At 38.0% G+C, this 23,195-nt stretch overlaps 1 protein-coding gene across 1 annotated transcript in view; it reads left to right on the plus strand.

Moving 5' to 3' along the window:
• Nucleotides 1-23,195, plus strand: part of CAMKMT (calmodulin-lysine N-methyltransferase) — a 392,335-nt gene that overhangs the window by 5,397 nt on the left and 363,743 nt on the right. The window contains exons 2-3 of the mRNA XM_082643141.1: nucleotides 11,734-11,906; nucleotides 21,190-21,254. Of these exons, the coding sequence (XP_082499267.1) occupies nucleotides 11,734-11,906; nucleotides 21,190-21,254 (238 nt within the window). The remainder of the gene's footprint in view (nucleotides 1-11,733; nucleotides 11,907-21,189; nucleotides 21,255-23,195) is intronic.

Raw genomic sequence — 23,195 nt, forward strand, 5'->3', positions numbered from 1 at the left:
TAACGTAGTGTTGACTTATTTTAAACATTTTATCAAGGCACTTTTTTTTTTTAATACAGCAGGCTCTTATTAGTCATCAGTTTTGTGCACATCAGTGTATACATGTCAATCCCAATCACCCAATTCATCCCACCACCACCACCCGCCCCCCTGTCTCTTCCCCCTTTGGTGTCCATACGTTTGTTCTCTACATCTGTGTCTCAATTTCTGCTCTGCAAACAGGCTCATCTGTACCATTTTTCTAGGTTCCACATATATGCGTTAATATACGATATTTGTTTTTCTCTTTCTAACTTACTTCACTCTGTATGACAGTCTCTAGATCCATCCACATCTCAACAAATGACCCAATTCCGTTCCTTTTTATGGCTGAGTAATATTCCATTATATATATGTACCACATCTTCTTTATCCATTCGCCCATCTGTCGATGGGCATTTAGGTTGCTTCCATGACCCGGCCATTGTAAATAGTGCTGCAGTGAACATTGGGGTGCATGTGTCTTTTTGAGTTATGGTTTTCTAGGGTATATGCCCAGTAGTGGGATTTCTGGGTCATATGGTAATTCTATTTTTAGTTTTTTAAGGAACCTCCATACTGTTCTCCATAGTGGCTGTATCAATTTACATTCCCACCAACAGTGCAAGAGGGTTCCCTTTTCTCCACACCCTCTCCAGCATTTGTTGTTTGTAGATTTTCTGATGATACCCATTCTAACCAGTGTGAGGTGATACCTCATGGTAGTTTTGATTTGCATTTCTCTAATAATTAGTGATGTTGAGCAGCTTTTCATATGCTTCTTGGCCATCTGTATGTCTTCTTTGGAGAAATGTCTGTTTAGGTCTTCTGCCCATTTTTGGGTTGAGTTGTTTTTTTAATATTGAGCTGCCTGAGCTGTTTATATATTTTGGAGATTAATCATTTGTCCATTGATGCATTTGCAAATATTTTCTCCCATTCTGAGGGTTGTCTTTTCGTCTTGTTTATGGTTTCCTTTGCTGTGCGAAAGCTTTGAATTTTCACTCGGTCCCATTTGTTTACTTTTGTTTTTATTTCCATTATTCTAGGAGGTGGATCAAAAAAGACCTTGCTGTGATTTATGTGAAAGAGTGTTCTTCCTATGTTTTCCTCTAAGAGTTTTATAGTGCCCGGTCTTACATTTAGTTAGGTCTCTTATCAATTTTGAGTTTATTTTTGTGTATGGTGTTAGGGAGTGTTCTAATTTCCTTCTTTTACATGGAGCTGTCCAGTTTTCCCAGCACCACTTGTTTAAGAGACTGTCTTTTCTCCATTGTATATCCTTGCCTCCTTTGTCATAGATAGTTGATCATAGGTGTGTGGGTTTCTCTCTGGCCTTTCTATTCTGTTCCATTGATCTATATTTCTGTTTTTGTGTCAGTACCATATTGTCTTGATTACTGTAACTTTGTAGTATAGTCTGAAGTCAGGGAGTCTGATTCCTCCAGCTCCGTTTGTTTCCCTCAAGACTGCTTTGGCTATTGGGGGTCTTTTGTGTCTCCATACAAATTTTAAGATTTTTTGTTTTACTTCTGTAAAAAAAATGCCATTGGTAATTTGATAGGGATTGCATTGAATCTGTAGATTGCTTTGGGTAGTATAGTCATTTTCACAATATTGATTCTTCCAGCCAAGAACATGGTATATCTCTCCATCTGTTGGTATCATCTTTAATTTCTTTCATCAGTGTCTTATAGTTTTCTGCATAAAGGTCTTTTGTCTCCCTAGGTAGGTTTATTCCTAGGTATTTTATTCTTTTTCTTGCACTGGTAAATGGGAGTGTTTCCTTAATTTCTCTTTCAGATTTTTCATCATTAGTGTATAGGAATGCAGGAGATTTCTGTGCATTGATTTTGTATCCTGCAACTTTACCAAATTCATTGATTAGCTCTAAAAGTTTTCTGATGGCATCTTTTAGGATCCTTTATGTATAGTATCATATCATCTGCAAACAGTGACAGTTTTACTTCTTTCCCAATTTGCGTTCCTTTTATTTCTTTTTCTTCTCTGATTGCTGTGGCTAGGACTTCCAAAACTATGTTGAATAATAGTGGTGAGAGTGGGCATCCTTGTCTTGTTCCTGATCTTGGAGGAAATGCTTTCAGTTCTTCTCCATTGAGAATGATGTTTGCTGTGGCTTGTCATATATGACCTTTATTTTGTTGAGGTAGTTTCCCTCTATGCCCACTTTCTGGAGAGTTTTTATCATAAATGGGTGTTGAATTTTGTCAAAAGCTTTTTCTCCATCTATTGAGAGGATCATATGGTTTTTCTTCTTCAATTTGTTAATGTGGCGTATCACATTGATTGATTTGCATATATTGAAGAATCCTTGCATCCCTGGGATAAATCCCACTTGATAATGGTGTATGATCCTTTTAATGTGCTGTTAGATTCTGTTTGCTAGTATTTTGTTGAGAATTTTTGCATCTATATTCATCAGTGATATTGGTCTGTAATTTTCTTTTTTTGTAGTATCTTTGTCTGGTTTTGGTATGAGGGTGATGGTGGCTTCGTAGAATGAGTTTGGGATTGTTCCTTCCTCTGCAATTTTTTGGAAGAGTTTGAGAAGGATGGGTGTTAGCTCTTCTCTAAATGTTTGATGGAATTCACCTGTGAAGCCATCTGGTCCTGGACTTTTGTATGTTGGAAGATTTTTCATCACAGTTTCAATTTCATTACTTGTGATTGGTCTGTTCATATTTTCTATTTCTTCCTGGTTCAGTCTTGGAAGGTTATACGTTTGTAAGAATTTGTTCATTTTTTCCAGGTTGTCCATTTTACTGGCATAGAGTTGCTTGTAGTAGTCTCTTAGGATGCTTTGTATTTCTGCGGTGTCTGTTGTAACTTCTGTTTCATTTCTCATTTTATTGATTTGAGTCCTCTCCCTCTTTTTCTTGATGAGTCTGGCTAATGGTTTATCAATTTTGTTTATCTTCTCTAAGAACCAGCTTTTAATTTTATTGACTTTGCTTTTGCTTTCTTTGTTTCTATTTCATTTATTTCTGCTCTGAAATTTATGATTTCTTTCCTTCTGCTAACTTTGGGTTTTGTTTGTTCTTCTTTCTCTAGTTCCTTTAGGTGTAAGGTTAGATTGTTTATTTGACATTTTTCTTGTTTCTTGAGGTAGGCTTGTATAGTTGTAAACTTCCCTGTTAGAACTGCTTTTGCTGCATCCCATAGGTTTTGGATCGTCGTGTTTTCATTGTCATTTGTCTCTAGGTATTTTTTGATTTCCTCTTTGATTTCTTCAGTGATCTCTTGGTTATTTAGTAACGTATTGTTTAGCCTCCATGTGTTTGTGTTTTTTACGTTTTTTTCCTTGTAATTCATTTCTAATCTGACAGCGTTGTGGTCAGAAAAGATGCTTGATATGATTTCAATTTTCTTAAATTTACTGAGGCTTGATTTGTGACCCAAGATGTGATCTATCCTGGAGAATGTTCCGTGCGCAGTTGAGAAGAAAGTATAATCTGCTGTTTTTGCATGGAATGTCCTATAAACATCAATTAAATTTATCGGGTCTCTTGTGTCATTTAAAGCTTGTGTTTCCTTATTAATTTTTTGTTTGGATGATCTGTCCATTGGTGTAAGTGAGGTGTTAATGTCCCCCACTATTATTGTGTTACTGTCTATTTCCTCTTTTAGAGCTGTTAGCAGTTGCTTTATGTATTGAGGTGCTCCTATGTTGGGTGCATATATAGTTGTTATATCTTCTTTTTGGATCGATCCCTTGATCATTATGTAGTGTCCTTCCTTGTCTCTTGTAACATTCTTTTATTTTATTTTATTTATTTATTTATTTATTTATTTATTTATTTATTTATTTATGTGGCATGCGGGCCTCCAACTGTTGTGGCCTCTCCCGTTGTGGAGCACAGGCTCTGGACGCGCAGGCTCAGCGGGCATGGCTCTCGGGCCCAGCCGCTCCGCGGCCTGTGTGATCTTCCCGGACTGGGTCACGAACCTGTGTCCCCTGCATCGGCAGGCGGCCTCTCAACCACTGCGCCACCAGGGAAGCCCAACATTCTTTATTTTAAAGTCTATTTTATCTGATATGAGTATTGCTACTCCAGCATTCTTTTGATTTTCATTTGCATGGAATATATTTTTCCATCTCCTCACTTTCAGTCTGTATGTGTCCCTAGGTCTGAAGTGGGTCTCTTATAGACAGCATATACGTGGGTCTTGTTTTTGTATCCATTCAGCAAGCCTAGGTCTTTTGGTTGGAGCATTTAATCCATTCACGTTTAAGGTAATTATCGATATGTATGTTCCTGTGACCATTTTCTGAATTGTTTTGGGTTTGTTTTTATAGGTCCTTTTCTTCTCTTGTGTTTCCCACTTAGAGAAGTTCCTTTAGCATTTGCTGTAGAGCTGGTTTGGTGGTGCTGAATTCTCTTAGCTTTTGCTTGTCTGTAAAGCTTTTGATTTCTCCATTGAACCTGAATGAGATCCTTGCCGGGTAGCGTGATCTTGATTGTAGGTTCTTCCCTTTCATCACTTTAAGTATATCATGCCACTCCCTTCTGGCTTGTAGAGTTTCTGCTGAGAAATCAGCTGTTAACCTTATGGGAGTTCCCTTGTATGTTATTCGTTGTTTTTCCCTTGCTGCTTTCATTAATTTTTCTTTGTCTTTAATTTTTGCCAGTTTGATTACTATGTGTCTTGGCATGTTTCTCCTTGGGTTTATCCTGTGTGGGAGTCTCTGTGCTTCCTGGACTTGGGTGGCTATTTCCTTTCCCATGTTAGGGAAGTTTTCGACTATAATCTCTTCAAATATTTTCTCGGGTCCTTTCTCTCTTCTCCTTCTGGGACCCCTATAATGCAAATGTTGTTGAGTTTAATGTTATCCCAGAGGTCTCTTAGGCTGTTTTCATTTCTTTTCATTCTTTTTCTTTATTCTGTTGTGCAGCAGTGAATTCCACCGTTCTGTCTTCCAGGTCACTTATCCGTTCTTCTGCCTCAGTTATTCTGCTATTGATTCCTTCTAGTGTAGTTTTCATTTCAGTTATTGTATTGTTCATCTCTGTTTGTTTGTTCTTTAATTCTTCTAGGTATTTGTCAAACATTTCTTGCATGTTTTCGATCTTTGCCTCCATTCTTTTTCCGAGGTCTTGGATCATCTTCACTATCATTATTCTGAATTCTTTTTCTGTAAGGTTGCCTATCTCCACTTCATTTAGCTGTTTTTCTGGGGTTTTATCTTGTTTCTTCATCTGGTACATAGCCCTCTGCCTTTTTATCTTGTCTGTCTTTCTGTGAATGTGGTTTTTGTTCCACAGGCTGCAGGATTGTCCATTTGTGATTTTAGACTCACAGAGTTGTAAAAGTTATTAGACTGTATTAATCATTAGACTCACAGAGCTGTAAAATTATTAGACTGTATTAATCAATAGTCTTCCTAAGAGTAAATATAACAATTTTCTAGAGGTTAAATACTTTAACTGCCATTTCTAAAATAATGCTGAATATTTTTATTTGGCTCATTTTTATTATTTAAATTAAGACCAGAAATCTATGATTTATTTTCTTTTTAAAAAAATATTGATTGGGCTTCCCTGGTGGCACAGTGGTTGAGAGTCCGCCTGCCGATGCAGGGGACATGGGTTCGTGCCCCAGTCCAGGAAGATCCCACATGCTGCAGAGCGGCTGGGGCCATGAGCCATGGTTGCTGAGCCTGCGCGTCCGGAGCCTGTGCTCCACAACGGGAGAGGCCACAACAGTGAGAGGCCCGCGTACTGCAAAGAAAAAAAAAATTATTTGTTTATTTGGCTGCACCAGGTCTTAGTTGCGGCACGTGGGATCTTCGTTGCTGCTACGGGATCTTCATTGCGGCACATAGGACCTTTTTAGTTGCGGCACGCGGATCCTTAGTTGCAGCACGCGAACTCTTAGTTGCAGCATGTGGGATCTAGTTCTGTGACCGGGGATTAAAGCTGGGCCCCCTGCATTGGGAGCGTGGAGCATTAGCCACTGGACCACCAGGGTAGTCCCTATGATTTATTTTCAATCTTAAAAACAGTTTTGAGTCCTAAAAATGATGCTTTTATATGAATTTTTCTAAGATTAAAAAATTTAGTATTTAAAATATTTTCAGCTTTATTGAGGTATAATTGACAAATAAAATTGTAAACTATTTAAAGTGTTCAGTGTGATGATTTGATATATGTTTGCATTGTGAAAGGATTCTGCACCCCCATCCCCAATGAGTTAACATATCCATCACCTTTTTTGGTGTTGTTGTTAAGAACACTTTCTTCCATTCCTCTGTTTTTTCTGGAGCTTTCAAACAACCTAATATTTTCACTTTGTCTACCTGATTTTCATTGCCTTCTTGTTCCTTCTAAATTCCTTGTGGAAAAGAGAGTCTATATCCCTCTGTCACCTCTAATTTTTTGCCGTTTTAGGAAGCTGCTCTCTTTAGGTACTCATTTTACTTCACAGTTCTAGCTCAGACCCCAAACTTTATTTATAAGGTTTATAAACCTTTTTTCTCTGAACTTTGAGTATTTTGCTTCATGCCTGATAATTCCATTTGAATACTGTATAATCGTATAGTGGGTTGGCAGGAGATATTCTAAAAATGGTAGGTGGGACTTCCCTGGTGGTCCAGTGGTTAAGAATTTGCCTTCCAATGCAGGGGACACAGGTTCGACCCCTGGTCAGGGAACTAAGATCGCACATGCCGTGGGGCAGCTAAGCCTGCATGCCACAACTACTGAGCCCGCGTGCTCTGGAGCTGGCGTGCCACAACTAGAAAGAAGCCAGAGTGTCACAACTAGAGAAGCCTGTGTGCCACAATGAAAGATCTCTCATGCTGCAACTAAGACCTGATACATCAAATAAATAAATAAATAAATAAATAAATAAATAAAATAAAAGTGGTAGGTGATAAGTTTATACCTTGATGGGAGATTTGAGTATCCTCTCAAGTCACAAAGCTGCAGATTTTTTTAAATATAAATTTATTTATTTTATTTATTTATTTTTGGCTCCACTGGGTCTTCGTTGCTGCTTGCAGGCTATCTTTAGTTGCGGGGAGCAGGGGCTACTCTTTGTTGTGGTGCACGGGCTTCTCATTGCAGTGGCTTCTCTTGTTGCAGAGCACAGGCTCTAGGCGCGCAGGCTTCAGTGGTTACAGCATGCAGTCTCAGTAGTTGCGGCTCGCGGGCTCCAGAGCGCAGGCTCAGCAGCTGTGGTGCACGGGCCCAGCTGCTCTGTAGCATGTGGGATCTTCCCGGACCAGGGCTCAAACCCACGTCCCCTGCATTGGCAGGCAAGCTGTCAACCACTGCGCCACCAGCGAAGCCCTGCAGATATTTTTTTTTTTTTTTTTTTTGGTGGTATGTGGGCCTCTCATTGTTGTGGCCTCTCCCGTTGCGAAGCACAGGCTCCGGACGCGCAGGCTCAGCAGCCATGGTTCACGGGCCCAGCCGCTCCGCGGCATGTGGGATCTTCCCAGACCGGGGCACGAACCCGTGTCCCCTGCATCGGCAGGCGGACTCTCAACCACTGCGCCACCAGGGAAGCCCTGCTGCAGATATTTTTGATGGCCTTAAAATAACCAAATCAAAAGTAATTTAACTTGATCTCCATTATAGTTACCTTTATTGAGAATGTATAGATTACATAAATAAATGTTTGCTTTTATTTATTCTAAGTATATTGCCTGTTACTTTCATTGAGTATTACCTTGTTGACATATTGTAGATCATGGGATTTACTAAACTATAAAAGCCCCTTTAAATATTATACATGTATTGATTTAAATAATTTTTTACCTTAGTGATTTATGATGCTATTACCTTGACATCACAGTAATTTAATTAGTATAAAAAGGCATTTGCTTCTTGGAAGTTAATTGGACAAGATCTAAAACAATATATAATATCTACATTTTACATTTTAAAATTTAATTACTTTGTTTTTTTCTTGAGACTAAGCTTTGTTGAGTGGTGTGTTTTTCTTCCTGATGACCATAGTTGATAGATAACAAAAAGACCCTATTTTTGTGAAAACTTTTAAAACAATTCATCCTTTCTTTCTTTCTTTTTTTTTGTTTTTGCGGTACGTGGGCCTCTCACTGTTCTGACCTCTCCCGTTGTGGAGCACAGGCTCCAGATGCACAGGCTCAGCGGCCATGGCTCACGGGCCTAGCTGCTCCGTGGCATGTGGGATCTTCCTGCACCGGGGCACAAACCCGTGTCCCCTGCATCGGCAGGCGGACTCTCAACCACTGCGCCACCAGGGGAGCCCTAAAACTATCACTGAAACAAGTGCAACAAGGTAATATAAAACCTCAACAGAAAAAAGAAAAAAAAAGGGGCGGGGGCGGGAAACAAGCCAAAAGGGGAGAACAATTACAGAGTATAAAATAAAATTAGAAAAATAAAAGATTTATTAGGAAAAATAAAACCATAAAAGAATCAACAACAATGAATCAGCAAGGTAAAACAGAACCCCAATCTAAAAGAAGAGAAAAGAAAAAGAAAAAAAAAAAAAGCCCTGGCTATGGGGGCGAAGTTTAGGTGGGGGCTGGAACTTAGGCAGGGGCGGGATTTAGGGTGGGGCAGGACCCAGGCATTTGGTGTTACGTTTGATCATGGGGCGGGGCCTAGGCTCAGGACCCATGTAGCTGGAAAAGGCCTTGAGGGGGGCCACATTCAAGTGTGGTGCAGGGCCTCTTCTTAAGACCTGTGTGGAAGGGGAGAGCCAGCACATGGAAGGGAGGGCCTCTGGAGTGTGAGGTTCCGGAGTTTGGAGGTAGGGCCCTGAGTGAGGGTGTGTGGGTGGGGTTGAGGCCCAGTGCATTGGAGGGGGGTCTCCGAGTGTAGAGGTGGGGCCCTGGGTGAGGGTGTAAGGGTGGGGCTTGGATTCTGCATGGCAGGAGGGAGGCTCCGAGGGCAGAGGATTAGGCCCGAGCCCAACAGGCTCTCTGGTGGCTAAGTGGACAGGGAAGGCACTGGCCACATTCCCTTCCATTCCTTCGTGCCCCTCCCTCACCATCTCCCCCAGGGTGTCCCCTGTCACTGCTGGACCCCTAACCGCGGGTGGGTCCCGCTGGGTGTAGGAACTACCCTCCCCCAGCCACCCCTCAGGGTTGCCAGTCCTGGAGGTCCGGCCTTTACTTTTGCTCCTCCTTCCTCCCTTCTACTCCCTCAGGACCTGCGTGGCTGGAGGGGGCCTCGGTCGGCAGAGGACGAATCCTGGGATCTCAGCAGGTTCCTGGGGGCCCAAGTGGTCAGGAGAAACCTGGCCACGCTCCCTTTTGATCCTCTGCCCTCCCAATGGTCCCCCAATTTACCCCTTCCGGCATGGGATCCCTTCCCCTCCCCCAGCCGCCCCTTAGGAGCACCAGTCCCGTCCTGCCTCCACTTCTCCCCCTTCACTCCTCCCATGCCCATGTCCTACCCGGTCGCTGGAGGTTCGTCCTGTCCCCTTAGGTGTCCGTGGTCCCTCACCGGTGCCTGGTAGGTGCCCTAGTTGTGGAGGGAGATGAATTCCGAGTCCTCCTAGTATGCCATCTTGACTCCGCCCTTGAAATGTATTTTTATTATTCAGTTCAAAATACTTTCTAATTTCCATTGTGTTCTTTTTTTGATTCAGAGGTTATTTAGAAGTTTATTGCTTAACTTCCAAATATATTTGGTTTTTCATATCTTTTTATTTTTCATTTGTTTATGACTATTAGAGCACTTTATATCTTAAAAAAACTTTATGGGAAATGTCAAACATATACAAAAGTGGAAAAAAATAGTTTAATAACCACTCAGGTATCCATAGCTTCAACTATTTTTAACTCTGGACCAAATTCGTTTCATTTCTGTTCTCTCATTATGCAACCCTCACCAGATTATTTTGAAGCGAATCTCAGATATAATATTTTTTCTATAAATATTTCAGTATGTACCTATACAAGATGACATTAAAAAATTAATTACAATACCATATCCTATCCAGAATAATTCCTTGATGTCATAAAATATCTGGTCAGTTTCCAAAAGTTTTCCATTGTCTCCTAATTTTTCTTTACAGTTTGATTATTTTGAAAACAGGATCCAAATTAAGTTCCAAATATTGTTATTGGTTGATATGTTCAAGTCTTTTTAATCTAAATATTCCCTCAGCATGTCTCTTTTTCAACCCTTGCCATTTATTTTAGAAGCAACTGGGTGTTTTGTAGTTTCCCATAATTTGAATTTTGCTAATTGCACTTGATTATGTTGTTTAATGTGTTCCTCTATCCCTGTATTTCCTATTTCCTGTAAGATATAGAGGCTTGATCCGATTCAGATTTGATGTTTTTTCTTTTGTCTTGTTTAGTTGGTCAAGATGGTGGTGGTGTGAGATTTCATCAATAATCATAGTGATGTCTGGTTATTTCTCTTCTTGATGATGATTACCTAGGTTCATGAATTCATGAGGGAGTTGAAAAATGGTGATATTCTGTTGTTCCTTCTTCATTTATTACTTGGGATACTAGTATAAAGAGAAATCTCCCCTCATCTTCCATTTGGATATTCTCAGTTATGGTTCATATAGAAGAGACAGATAAATACTTGATTTTTTCTCCTCATTTACTAGTTTTCAAAATAAGTTGGTTCTTTAGCATTTTCCAGTGATCATCAATGAGGCATTTAAAAAGTTACCATTATGAACGAATGTGTTTCAATTCAGTTACATTTATTATCTTTGTTAATGCTTGCACTATCCCATGTTTGGCCAATGGACCCTGCTCAGATTGTCTCCTGAATCCTTTTGATATAACCCTTAATTTTGTATGGCTTTCTTGTTTTTTTGTGTGCATGATGCTCCAGACTTATCTTGTACAATTCCTGCCCTTCTTCCAAGGGCCTTACTTTTTTTTTTTTTCTTTCTTTTTTTGGCTGTGCTGCGTGGCTTGCATTATCTTAGTTCCCTGACCAGGAATTGAACCCACGCCCTTGGCAGTGAAAGCGTGGAGTTCTAACCCCTGGACCACCAGGGGATTCCCCTTACTTTGTTTTAATAAAAAAAGGTATTTAGAGACAGCAGTATGTGCAGTAGGTGTGCTCGTTGCTACTAGTTTGGTCACTGTTGTTAGACCTTTTCAGTGGTTAGATGTAGGAAATATATGTACAGTTTTAAAAAATGAAATACATCATTAGTTTATATTATACTTTATTCAGATTCAGAACTACAGGGTTTTTGCTTAACCTCATTAATCTTACAGCTGTATCTCCTTTCTTCCATACTTAAAAACCTAGTTTTCAATGGCATCAACAAAACTACTGATTTGATTTATCTTAACACACACACACCGGCTCAGAATAACATACCTGCCCCTGCCTAGGTATTAAGCTTTGAAATTCATCTTTTACCCCCTAAGTCTACAAGCTGTTGAAGGTGCTGCTTGTCTTCTCTGCTCTTTCTTTTGGAATTGAGGAATGTTTCACAAGAAAAGTGGTTGCAAAAGCCAGACTCATCTCTCTAGATTTACCTCCTTTTAAAGATATTAGACTGGTAGATCTTCACTATATTCTTTGCCCTCTGATGCCTTCGAGTAATGTTTTAAAATATTTTGTGCATCTTTTCTAGTTGTCTTCAGTAAGATGTTGGTCTGAATTATCTAATCTGCCATTATCGGAAAAGAAAGTCCCCTTACCACTTAAATGTTGAACATTTAATTTATATTTATATAATGTGACCATAATATTTGGTTTTATTTCAAAGGTCCTGAAACAAAAACACCTGGATGATTGTCTACGACATGTATCTGTAAGAAGATTTGAATCATTTAATCTGTTCTCAGTAACAGAAGCCCAAAAAAGGGAAACTGAAGAGGAAGTTGGTGCCTGGGTTCAATATACAAGCATCTTCTATCCTGAATACAGTATTTTCTTAAGGTAAACATCACTCTAGTTAAGATTTTTTTTTAAGCTTTTTTCTCTTTTAGAAGAAAACAATCTACTAAGAATCTCATTGTTCATTCTATTGAGTTTGCAGGCAGTCTTTATCAGAACTTAGGTTTTGCAACTTTGTGTTTGGAATCCTGTTAACTGGGTCTTACTGTATTCTCAGAACTAAAAAAAAAAAACATTCTAAGGAATGTATCAGCATTTGAGGATAAAGTTCAAATCAAAGGGTTAATTTAATCATTGTCTCATAGCATTTGATTATGAAAAAAAGCCAAGTTCTTTTTGAGGCAAAGAAGACTGAAAGTGAAAACAGAATTTTTCCAAACTGTTCTTCAAGTAGTAGTTATTTGAAAAATCAAGCTTTGGTATTTTTCCCATTCATGTTTTGTCACTTTCAGAATAGAATCTTAGGAATAGGAGACAATTCACCCAAAACACTGATATCGTGAGAAGCATACAGACTGTTCTTGCTTTAAAAATCATTAGAAGAGAAATAAGAGAGTTGCAAACTGAAGTAACAAGATATCATTTTTACTGAATTAATTTTCTCTCACAGTTATAGTCTAGCATGTTGCAGTATTACTGCAGGTATTTGATTTTATAAAATCTGCCTTTCTTGACAAGATTTCACATTTTGAAAGGGAGGGAGGAGTACATTTACAGTAACTGTAAGAAGAGCAAAAAACATTTTAAGTGGAAACGTGTCCGAATACAGTTTAGGTGAGGTTAGGAATAATTTTAAGAAAGTTTTCACAAAGGGTGTCTATTTATAGTATATGTTTCCTGAACTATTTTAGTTTAAAATATCTCAGCTCTAAAAGATACCATAATAGCTTAAAATTTGGGATTTGGATAAAAATTCACTAAGGTGGGCAGGGGAATGCAATTAGGATCTGGTTTCATCATATTGATTTATTAAAAACTCTAAATAGAAGGTAAAAACTTAGGGATTTGTGAGCTTGCCTGTACATTCATTATGGGATTCAAATTAGAATACCTCAACTGCCTGGCATCCTGATGGAGATAATTAGTTTAGTCCTTGATTAGGAAGGAAAGAAAAATACATTAAATGCTTACTGTTTGCCAAGTACAGTACTACGTGCTTTGATGTATTCTAATTCATGTACTCCTTACAATAACTCTGTGAAGTAGGAATGAAGATGATTAAACAATTGGAAGATAGAATCTATAAGGATATTAAAGAGAAGGAGAAACAAATACCCCTACTGGTAGGGGTCTTCACGTATAAAGCTCTAAAACTTATCTTCTACATCTACCGTAACAAGAGGCAGTAAGTGTAAACTGTACCAAGAATAACTTCCTGACATCTTCAAGGCCCTGGTAAGGCTTAGCCAGAGAGAATGTGAAATCTTCTGTTCTTGAGAGCTTTCAAAATAAGGCATGGTTCTCCACCTGGTGGAGATGGCATTGATGTAGCAGCAAAACACCTCTCCAACAGTGTGGTTCTTTGTGATATATCCATTTTTGAAAGAATAAATATATCTATATAAATATGATATTAAATCCTAGTTTATAGAAAGAAGACAGGTGACTGAGCTAGAATTTAGGCCTCATTGGCTGATTTTTGTGCATTAATTTTGTATCCTGCAACCTTACTAGATTCACTAATTAGTTCTAGTAGTTTTCTGGTGACATCCTTAGGATTTTCTATGTATAGTAAAAAACTGTATTAAAAAAATTTCTTCTTCTTGTCTTATAAGTTGCAATTTCTTGTTGTAAAGAGATTACTGTATAGATACTAGAAATTGTTGTTCCCCGCCCCTGTATTTTAACTTAATTTCATTGTAATAGGAATTTGCATATTCTGGAAACTTTAAAATACTTCCATTTATATTCAGAACCATAAAAGTGCCTGAGTTATTCATTTATAAATGTATACATGTCTTAGGTATAGAAAAAGTTGAGAGGCCTGAACTGTCCTCCTTTCTTTTAATGACTCCTGTTGCTATGGTAATTGCTGAATTAGAAGCCTAGCATTCTTGCCTTTTGGCCTGTCCTGGAGGCTTAGAATGGATAAGAAGTCAAGAATGACTTTGTCTTTGACTGTAGTACAAAAAATGCACGGCATTGAGATCATGTATTGCTTCTCTAAGGAAAGGAAAAAAAATAAAACAAACCCTCACCCCACTGGATTTAATATGTACCCTGTGAGTGCTCACTGAATAAAAACTTGTGGTGGGAATGGTATGCTTATGAAATTAGATGTATGGCAGATTATCCTTATATGTGTAGTGTATCATAGGTGCCCCTTTAAAACTTGACAAGGTTGGTATCTGAGGCAAATATGGATACTGAATTTATATTTGTTTATTTATTTATTATTTTTAATTTAAATTTATTTATTTATTTGTTCATTTTTGGCTGCATTGGGTCTTCGTTGCTGCGCGCAGGCTTCTTCTAGTTGCAGTGAGCAGGGGCTACTCTTTTGTCGCCGTGCTCAGGCTTCTCGTTGTGGTGGCTTCTCGTTGCGGAGCACGGGCTCTAGGCACGTGGGCATCAGTAGTTGTGGCTCGTGGGCTCTAGAGCTCAGGCTCAGTAGTTGTGACGCACGGGCTTAGTTGCTCTGCAGCATGTGGGATCTTCAGGGACCAGGGCTCGAACCTGTGTCCCCTGCATTGGCAGGTGGATTCTTAACCACTGCGCCACTAGGGAAGTCCCTGAATTTATATTTTAAAAGTACAGTTTTAATGTTAGTAGTGCTGTTAACCACAGCGGTGAATATTAAAGCAGCTTTTGTCCTCTTGTATTTTATTTTGTATTTTAGAAGGAACTTTATAGGAGCTTCAAAATGTGGTGCAGTGTATGTAGAAAATTAAAAGACTAATCCATTGAGTCATGTTTTCATGGAGCTTAAATCACAGATATGGGCTAATTATAACTTAATTTTCTAGGTTATTTAAACTCTAATCATGATTGTTTGTGTAGTTTGCTTACATATACATATATTCAAAGTTTCAGTAAATTGAAATATTCCCTAGGTACTTTTTCAAATTATCATATATTATGTAGAAATAATCTTTTAGTTTCCTATAACTAGTAGATGTAAGACTGAAAAAAAAAACTCTTCAGCCATTTATTTTTGAAAGAGCTCCAAAGTAGCATGGAAAATCAACTTTTTAAACCTTTTCCTTCAGGAAACGTTTCCTCTTTGTTCTTATGCAGCCTCTTAGGACCCATTCCACTCTCTGGCTTACTTTTTCTGATTTTGGGGGACCACTTTTCTTTTTAATCAAGGTAAAATTAATCATTTTAAATTGTGCAATTCAGTATATTCACGATGTTGTGCAACCATCACCACTCTCTAATTTCCGAAGCTTTTCATCACCCCAAAAGGAAACCCCATCCCCATTACTAGTAACTCTCCATCTTCCTCCTCCCCCTAGCCCCTGGCAACTACTTATCTACTTTCTGTCTATATGGATTTGCCTATATTGCCTATTCTGGACATTTTATATAAGTAGAATCATATGATATGTGGCCTTTATATTTGGCTTCTTTGACTTAGCATAATGTTTTCTGATTCATCCATGTTATAGCATATACCAGAACTTCATTCCTTTTTTATGGATGAATAATATTCCATTGTACGGACAATAGCATATTTTGTTTATCCCTTCATCAGTTGATGGACATTTGGGTAGTTTCTACTTTTTGGCTATTATGAATAATGCTGCTATGAACATTCATGTACAAGTTTTTATGTGAATGTATAAGTTTTTTTTTTTTTTTTTCTTTTGCGGTGCACGGGCCTCTCACTGCTGTGGCTTCTCCTGTTGCGGAGCACAGGCTCCGGACGTGCAGGCTCAGCGGCCATGGCTCACGGGCCCAGCTGCTCCGTGGCATGTGGGATCTTCCCGGACAGGGGCACGAACCCATGTCCCCTGCATCGGCAGGTAGACTCTCAACCACTGTGCCACCAGGGAAGCCCGAATGTATAAGTTTTAAATTCTTTCTTTTAGGTATGTACTGAGGGGCAGAATTACTGGGTCATGTAGTAACTCTTTGTTTAACTTTTTAAAGAATAGCCAAATTGTTTTCCACAGTGGCTGTGCCATTTTACCTACTAGGAATATATGAGTTTCTCCCCATTCTTGCAAGCACCTATGATTTTTCCTATATTATTATTATTTTGTATTATTGCCATTCTAGTGGGTGTAAAGTGATATCTTACTGTTGTTTTGATTTGCAGTCCCCCAGTGACTAATTATGTTGTATGTTTTTTCATGTGCCCGTTGGCCATTTGTATATCTTCTTTGGAGAAATGTCTATTCAAGTCCTATGCCCATTTTTAATTGGGTTGTTTGTCTCTTTGTTATTGAATTTCAGACTTCTTTATATATTCTGGATACTTGACCCATATCAGATATGTGATTTGCAAATATTTTCTCCCATCTTCTGCGTTATCTTTTCACTTTCTTGATAGTGTCCTTTGGTGTACAAAAGTTTTTAGTTTTGTTGAGGTTCAATTTATCTATTTTTTTCTTTTGTTATTTGTGTTTTGGGTGCCATATTTAGCCCTCACTTACTTTTAACCTCTGGTTTCAATCTCTTGATACCTTTAGGCTTCAAATTTTTCTCTTGTAGCTTTTTTTTTTTCCCTCTTCAGATAATTATCTGCCCCAGTGACTTGCTCCTTAGTCCTTACCCCATAGGCCATTCTTTAGAAAAACTCAAAGGTCCTCAGGTCTAGCATAGCTTTAGGTGCTTGTGAAAAAAATTGGTTGGCTTTGGGAAGAAAAAACTGGCTACTGGTAAATTTTTTTCCAGCTTTATTGAGATATTGATATAATTGACATATAACACTGTGTAAATTTAAGGTATACACTGCATTGACTTGATTCACTTATATATTGCAAAATGATTAGTACCATACTACTAGCTGACACCTCTATCATGTCACATAATTATCATTTCTTTTTTGTGGTGAGAACATTTAAATTAAAGGCTTGGGAAACAAGTTAACGCTTCAGAGTTTAGGAGAATATGGAGTGAACTTTTTATACCCTGGATATGTTAGCAAAATGTTATGACTGTTATATAACATTAATTATCAGTGTAACGGTAAAACTGAAGTTTGATAAGGTCCCTTCCTTGCAGGTATTACTGTCTAATAACCACATTATCCAGGCAGGACCTAGGTAAACAGTTGAAAGATTAAGGGTAGACAAGATCTTATAGAGTTGATACTTGAATAAAGTATAGATGAGTCTGAACAAAGAAAAGTCCTTGAGTTTGGGCCAAATGAAAGGGAACTTGAAATAATCAAACTGAATCTTTACCACACTGTGTTCATGGCAGTTTTCCTATAAGTAGGACTAATTCTTATACCATTGAAGACAATGTTTGTTGACATGTTTCTTTCATGAGATGCCATCTTTTAGGGTTTCTAGACTTCGTAGATAAATGATTTTCATCTTTGTAAGTTATTTAGAGGTATAGGATTAGTTTTCCTGTTTCCCCAACCTGATCCCATTTAATGTCATAGGGTATACTTTCTGCTTCTTGGCTTCAAGAAATAATGCTTTCAAGAAGACAAGTTTTGTGTCACACTTTCTATTTTTAATACTGCTTTTAACTTTTAAACATGCATTTTACTTTATCCCAGTTTCTGCTTTTTAGAAATATTTAACTTCTTGCAAAATATATGTACCTTTTTTTTTTTTAACTCTTGTCTCAGATTTCTTTTCAGATATTTATTTCATCTTGATGAGAGAGAGAGAGAGAGAGTGACAGAGAGAGCGTGCGATGTGCATGAGAGAATGTCCTTATTAAAACTAGGACATAGGGCTTCCTTGGTGGCACAGTGGTTGAGAGTTCGCCTGCCGATGCAGGGGACACGGGTTCGTGCCCTGGTCCGGGAAGATCCCACACGCTGCGGAGCGGCTGGGCCCGTGAGCCATGGCCGCTGAGCCTGCGCGTCCGGAGCCCATGCTCCGCAATGGGAGAGGCCACAGCAGTGAGGGGCCTGCGTACCGCAAAAAAAAAAAAAAAAAAAAAAAACTAGGCCATAAAGCAATTTCACTTTTAGGTATTTATCCTGAAGGAATAATCAGAAAGGGGCTCAATGCTATTGCTACAAGGATGTTCATTGAAACAATATGCATAAAGCACAAAAGTGGGCATAATCTAAAAATCCATCATAAGGTGTTGGTTCAGTAAATTATGGTGCATTCATTGGACTGCTTGGCAGCCATTAAAATCATGTTGCAGGAGAATATTTAATGATGTGGGAAACTTTATAATATGTTAAAGGAAAAAATACAAATTGCGAAACCGTATGGACAATGTGCTCTCAGTTATTTAATGACAGGTCTATGAGCACAGCATAAAATTTGAAGGCTATATACCAAACTATTAACTGTGGTTACCTCTGCATGATAGGATTATGGGCAGTTTTTTCTTGAGGAAACCGTATATTGCTTTTATATTTAGGAAAAAGTTTTTTGAGTTCTGTGCTGTATTGCTGATCATTTTAATAGCTTTATCTTGTGCTTTAGATGTTTAATGCTTTGTTCTTTTTCCTCTGTTGTCTGACATGTATGTTGTAGTTTTCCATGTTAGGCGTAAATAACCTCTTCTAGAATCTTGCATCCACAGAGAAGGTGCAGAATCATTGTGTTATGAAGATGAAAGTTGGATTTGTGGTTGATAACTTCATTGCCTTAGGTTATGATACTGTTGAGCCCAGTGGTTATTGGGCCAGTGATTATTGCACATAACTTTTTGCATCCTCACTTGGTCACTCCATGAAGGAAGTTGGTCTCTGTGATAGAAATAAAATGTTGTTCTGAAAAGGGTATTACGGTTTACATGTGTTCTCTTACTATATGTATTAGCTTGCTAGGGCTCCCAGAACAAAACACCACTGATTGGATGGCTTAAACAGCAAGTTTATTTTCTCACAGCTTGGGGTCTAGAAGTCTTGGATCTAGGTGTTGCAGGTTTGGTTTCATCAAGGCCTCTCTCTTTGACTTGCATGTGGCTGCTCTCTTGCTGCCTCTTCACGTGGTTGTCCCTCTGTGCACATGCCTTGTTGTCTCTGTGTGTCCTAATCTCCTTTTTTTGTAAGGATATATGTGTGTGTGTGTGTGTGTATATATATATATATATATATATATATATATATATATATATATATATATATATATATACACATATTAGGGCTCACCCTAATGACCCAATTTTAACTTAATTAACTCTTTGAAGGCCCTGTGTCCAAATTCGGTCGCATTCTGAGGCACTGGGGGTTAGGGCTTCAACATATGAATTTTGGGGAGACATAGTTCAGTCCATAATAGTATATATCATTTGTGATGAGTTTTAATGACAAAGTAGTGTGGATGAAGTAAATTTTATTGTGAATTATTAATGGTTATTATAAACTATTACAACATCCTAAAGAACTACAGCTGTAAGTTATATAAGGGAGAATGTAGAAGATTGTGGATGTGTTAGCACCAACTTTTTGTAATCACCACTGGAAAAGTAACTCAGACTCTATGACCTATTGATTCAGGTCACACCTAGTGTGATTCAGGAGTCCTGGCTAACACAACTCTGCCACTAAAATTTGGGAACTGTATTGGTAATACACCTTCTGCCATTCTTTGAAATTTTTTTTTTTTCTCCTAGCTGGGCTACATGACAGGACCCTGTGGTGGTTGGTGTCTCATGGTCCTAGAGAAATTTGTAGACCCTCTACCTTATATACTCTTACATGTGACAGTGGTGATTGTTTTCTCCCCAGTGAATCCTGGGGCTGACCTGGACTTTTAGCACACACTGCTACAGTCTCCTGCTTCTGGATCCTTCCTAGGGGTCTCATAGAGTGGGACCTGTTTTGTGATGTATCCAAAACTGATCTCTTTTGGGTTAGTAATTACTTAAGGAGGTATTCTTGTTGAAATACAAAATATTTTCATTTTCTACCTATATTTGGGAGACCGAAGGTGACTATCTCTTAGGAAATATAGTCCAGATTTTTAGTTTTTCTGTTTCATTGTTACTGTGTTAATGTAGTTAAGGTCTCTAATATTAGTGGAATTATTTAAGCTTCAGGAGTGTCAGACTGGATTTAAAGTTTTTCCTCATTCAAATAAAGGCATATTGTGTTTATGTGTTATAGGCGTGTAATGCATTTACATAGATGTGTGTGTGTATATATATACACACATACTTGGTAAGATAGTTTGATTAAAAAATGAGAAATTTGGGCTTTTATGGGTAATTGCTCTATTTTTAACTTAGTGGGGTCATGGAAGGTTCATGGAATATGAATTTCAGGTTTTAGCTCTTCCAGTTACTTGCTGTGTGATCATAGGCAAGCCTTTGAACAAATCTTAACTCCTTATAATTGAATAAGAAACAGTAATTAGGGGCTTGCCTGTTGGCACAGTGGTTAAGAATCCGCCTGCCAATGCAGGGGACGTGGTTTGAGCCCTGGTCCGGGAAAATCCCACATGCTGCAGAGCAACTAAGCCCATGTGCCAGAACTACTGAGCCTGCGCTCTAGAGCCTGTGAGCCACAACTACCGAGCCTGTGTGCCACAACTATGGAAGCCCGTGCGCCTAGAGCTCTGCAACAAGAAAAGCCTCCGCAATGAGAAGCCTGCGCACCACAATGAAGAGTAGCCCCCACTCGCCACAACTAGAGAAAGCCCGCATGCAGCAATGAGGACCCAACACAGCCAAATATAAATAAATTTATTTAAAAAAATAATAAATAAGAGGAATAGAATTAAGATCAGTGAGCAAGATACAGAACATTTGCCCCCTGACATTTAGAACTCTCTGTAAATGGAATGTGCAGACCTGAAGGTCGGTTAGTTCTTTGTGACTGAAGTTGTGAATTTGTTGGGCCATAATAGAAGGAACTTATGTATTGTGGAGTGTGGTAATGGAAGTTGATTGTTTATTTTCATTTTGAGATTCTCCAAGTGTAGGGTTTTGTTTTGTTGTCTTTATAAAGGTAAATAATTTATGTCACATTTATATAATTATAACAATAAAAATATTTATTAGTACTTTAAAGTGTAGATTAATCATCAAGAAATGTCATTACATTAAATATCCCAAAGACTCATCTGTTATTTATTCTCCTTCTCCCTCTAGTGGGCAGAAATATTTTAAAAACACCACATGGAAAGGGTTATTAGTATTGAGTGTATCACAATATAGTCTCAGCTTTTTAAAAGATTAATGAATGTTAATGTTTCAGAATCATTAAAGAAAGTGCTTTATTCCTTTCTAGGCATAATAGTGGATCTTTGAATGTTGAAGATGTTCTTACCAGCTTTGACAATACAGGAAATATTTGTAAGTTATATACCCACTATACAGAAATATTTTTAGTGTTTTAAAAGTCCATTTAAAATTTTTTTTCACAGTGTTTATTTTATTGATGTGTGTGTGTGTGTGTGTGTAATAGAAACTCTTGCTGTTTTTAGCTGCATAATAAGCCTCATGTAAGATGTACCTACTAAGTGGGATAAGGCAGTTTTTATACTTGGCAGTTTTGTGTCTGTGTGTCTGTGTGTGTGTGTATGACAGAACATAGATCAGGAGGAACACTGGATTCTCCAGTACTATCCCTTTTGTTTCTTGTTTTCATTTTGACCTTTTCAGTTAATCAGTCCAACAGAGGGGCTGTCTCTCCCTTCTTTGCTGTGTTTGGATATGTGTGTTTTTACTTCTTGCTTCTTCTCTCTTTCACTAAAGAGTGAACCCAGAACATTTTTCCTTGCTGCTAATATACTTTAATACCAGAATGATTTTATTTTGTGCATTATTATAATATTATAGAATATATTGATTTCTTATCTAAGTCTCTGATTAAGTCATAATAGATTTCTCCACTGAGAAAATCATTTAATTATAATGTCATGTAATGAAAGAAATCAAACAAGAAATATCTTTATATGACTACGTTAAACAACATACCATGATAGAAGTGGTGTACTCCTTTATGTGTTGCATAGGCTATTTTTCTTAAGATAGTGGATAATCAATGAAATATTACCATTTTAAATGTAAAAATTATACTCAAATACTTTTCTTCTCAGGAAATTTCACAACTGTAACTACTTATTGTCTGAACTAAAATAACATATTCTGCTAACAGTACTACGTTATCAAATGCTCTCTAATTTTCGATCTGCATAGAATAATGTCCCACAATACTCAGGCAATGATTTTGTTCTTATGCCCACATGATGGCAAGCTTTTGATTGTGAAAAAAAATATTTATGTATTTTGTCACTAAGGAATCTAACTATCCTAAAATTATCCTAAAATATTTAAAAGAATGTAGGTTTCTTTTTCATGGATAGTGTTAGGTATACCTTTTAGTTTCTCTGTGTTGGCACTTGCTGAATTCTTCCCCAATATTTTTATTGGGGGTTGGGGCAAGGTCTGGGTAAGGGATACTAATGGTGGTTGAGGAGACATTCTCCTTTAGTTCTGTGGTAATGGGCAGGCTTATGCATACCCAATTTAGGAACATAATTCTAGAATGTTAAATGTGGATTTTTGATTTGGTAATGTAAAAATCAAGTACTGTTCCCAGTGGTTCAGTATGAAGTAGGGCCACTAGCTGGCAGCATTATGTAAAATAAAAATATTTTCCTAAAGGTCTAAGCTATTTTTTTTTCTTTATAACAAATTTAATCAGTTATACATATACATATGTTTCCATATCCCCTTCCTTTTGTGTCTCCCTCCCACCCTCCCTATCCCACCCCTCCAGGCGGTCACAAAGCACCGAGCTGATCTCCCTGTGCTATGCGGCTGCTTCCCACTAGCTATCTACCTTACGTTTGGTAGTGTATATATGTCCATGCCGCTCTTTCACTTTGTCACAGCTTACCCTTCCCCCTCCCCATATCCTCAAGTCCATTCTCTAGTAGGTCTGTGTCTTTATTCCTGTCTTACCCCTATGTTCTTCATGACATTTTTTTTTCTTAAATTCCATAGATATGTGTTAGCATACAGTATTTGTCTTTCTCTTTCTGACTTACTTCACTCTGTATGACAGACTCTAGGTCTATCCACCTCATTACAAATAGCTCAATTTCATTTCTTTTTATGGCTGAGTAATATTCCATTGTATATATGTGCCACATCTTCTTTATCCATTCATCCGATGATGGACACTTAGGTTGTTTCCATCTCCGGGCTATTGTAAATAGGGCTGCTATGAACATTTTGGTACATGTCTCTTTTTGAATTATGGTTTTCTCAGGGTATATGCCCAGTAGT

This window comes from Mesoplodon mirus (assembly GCF_964341445.2).
Source record: "Mesoplodon mirus genome assembly, chromosome: 14".
NCBI classification, from domain to species: Eukaryota; Metazoa; Chordata; class Mammalia; order Artiodactyla; family Ziphiidae; genus Mesoplodon; species Mesoplodon mirus.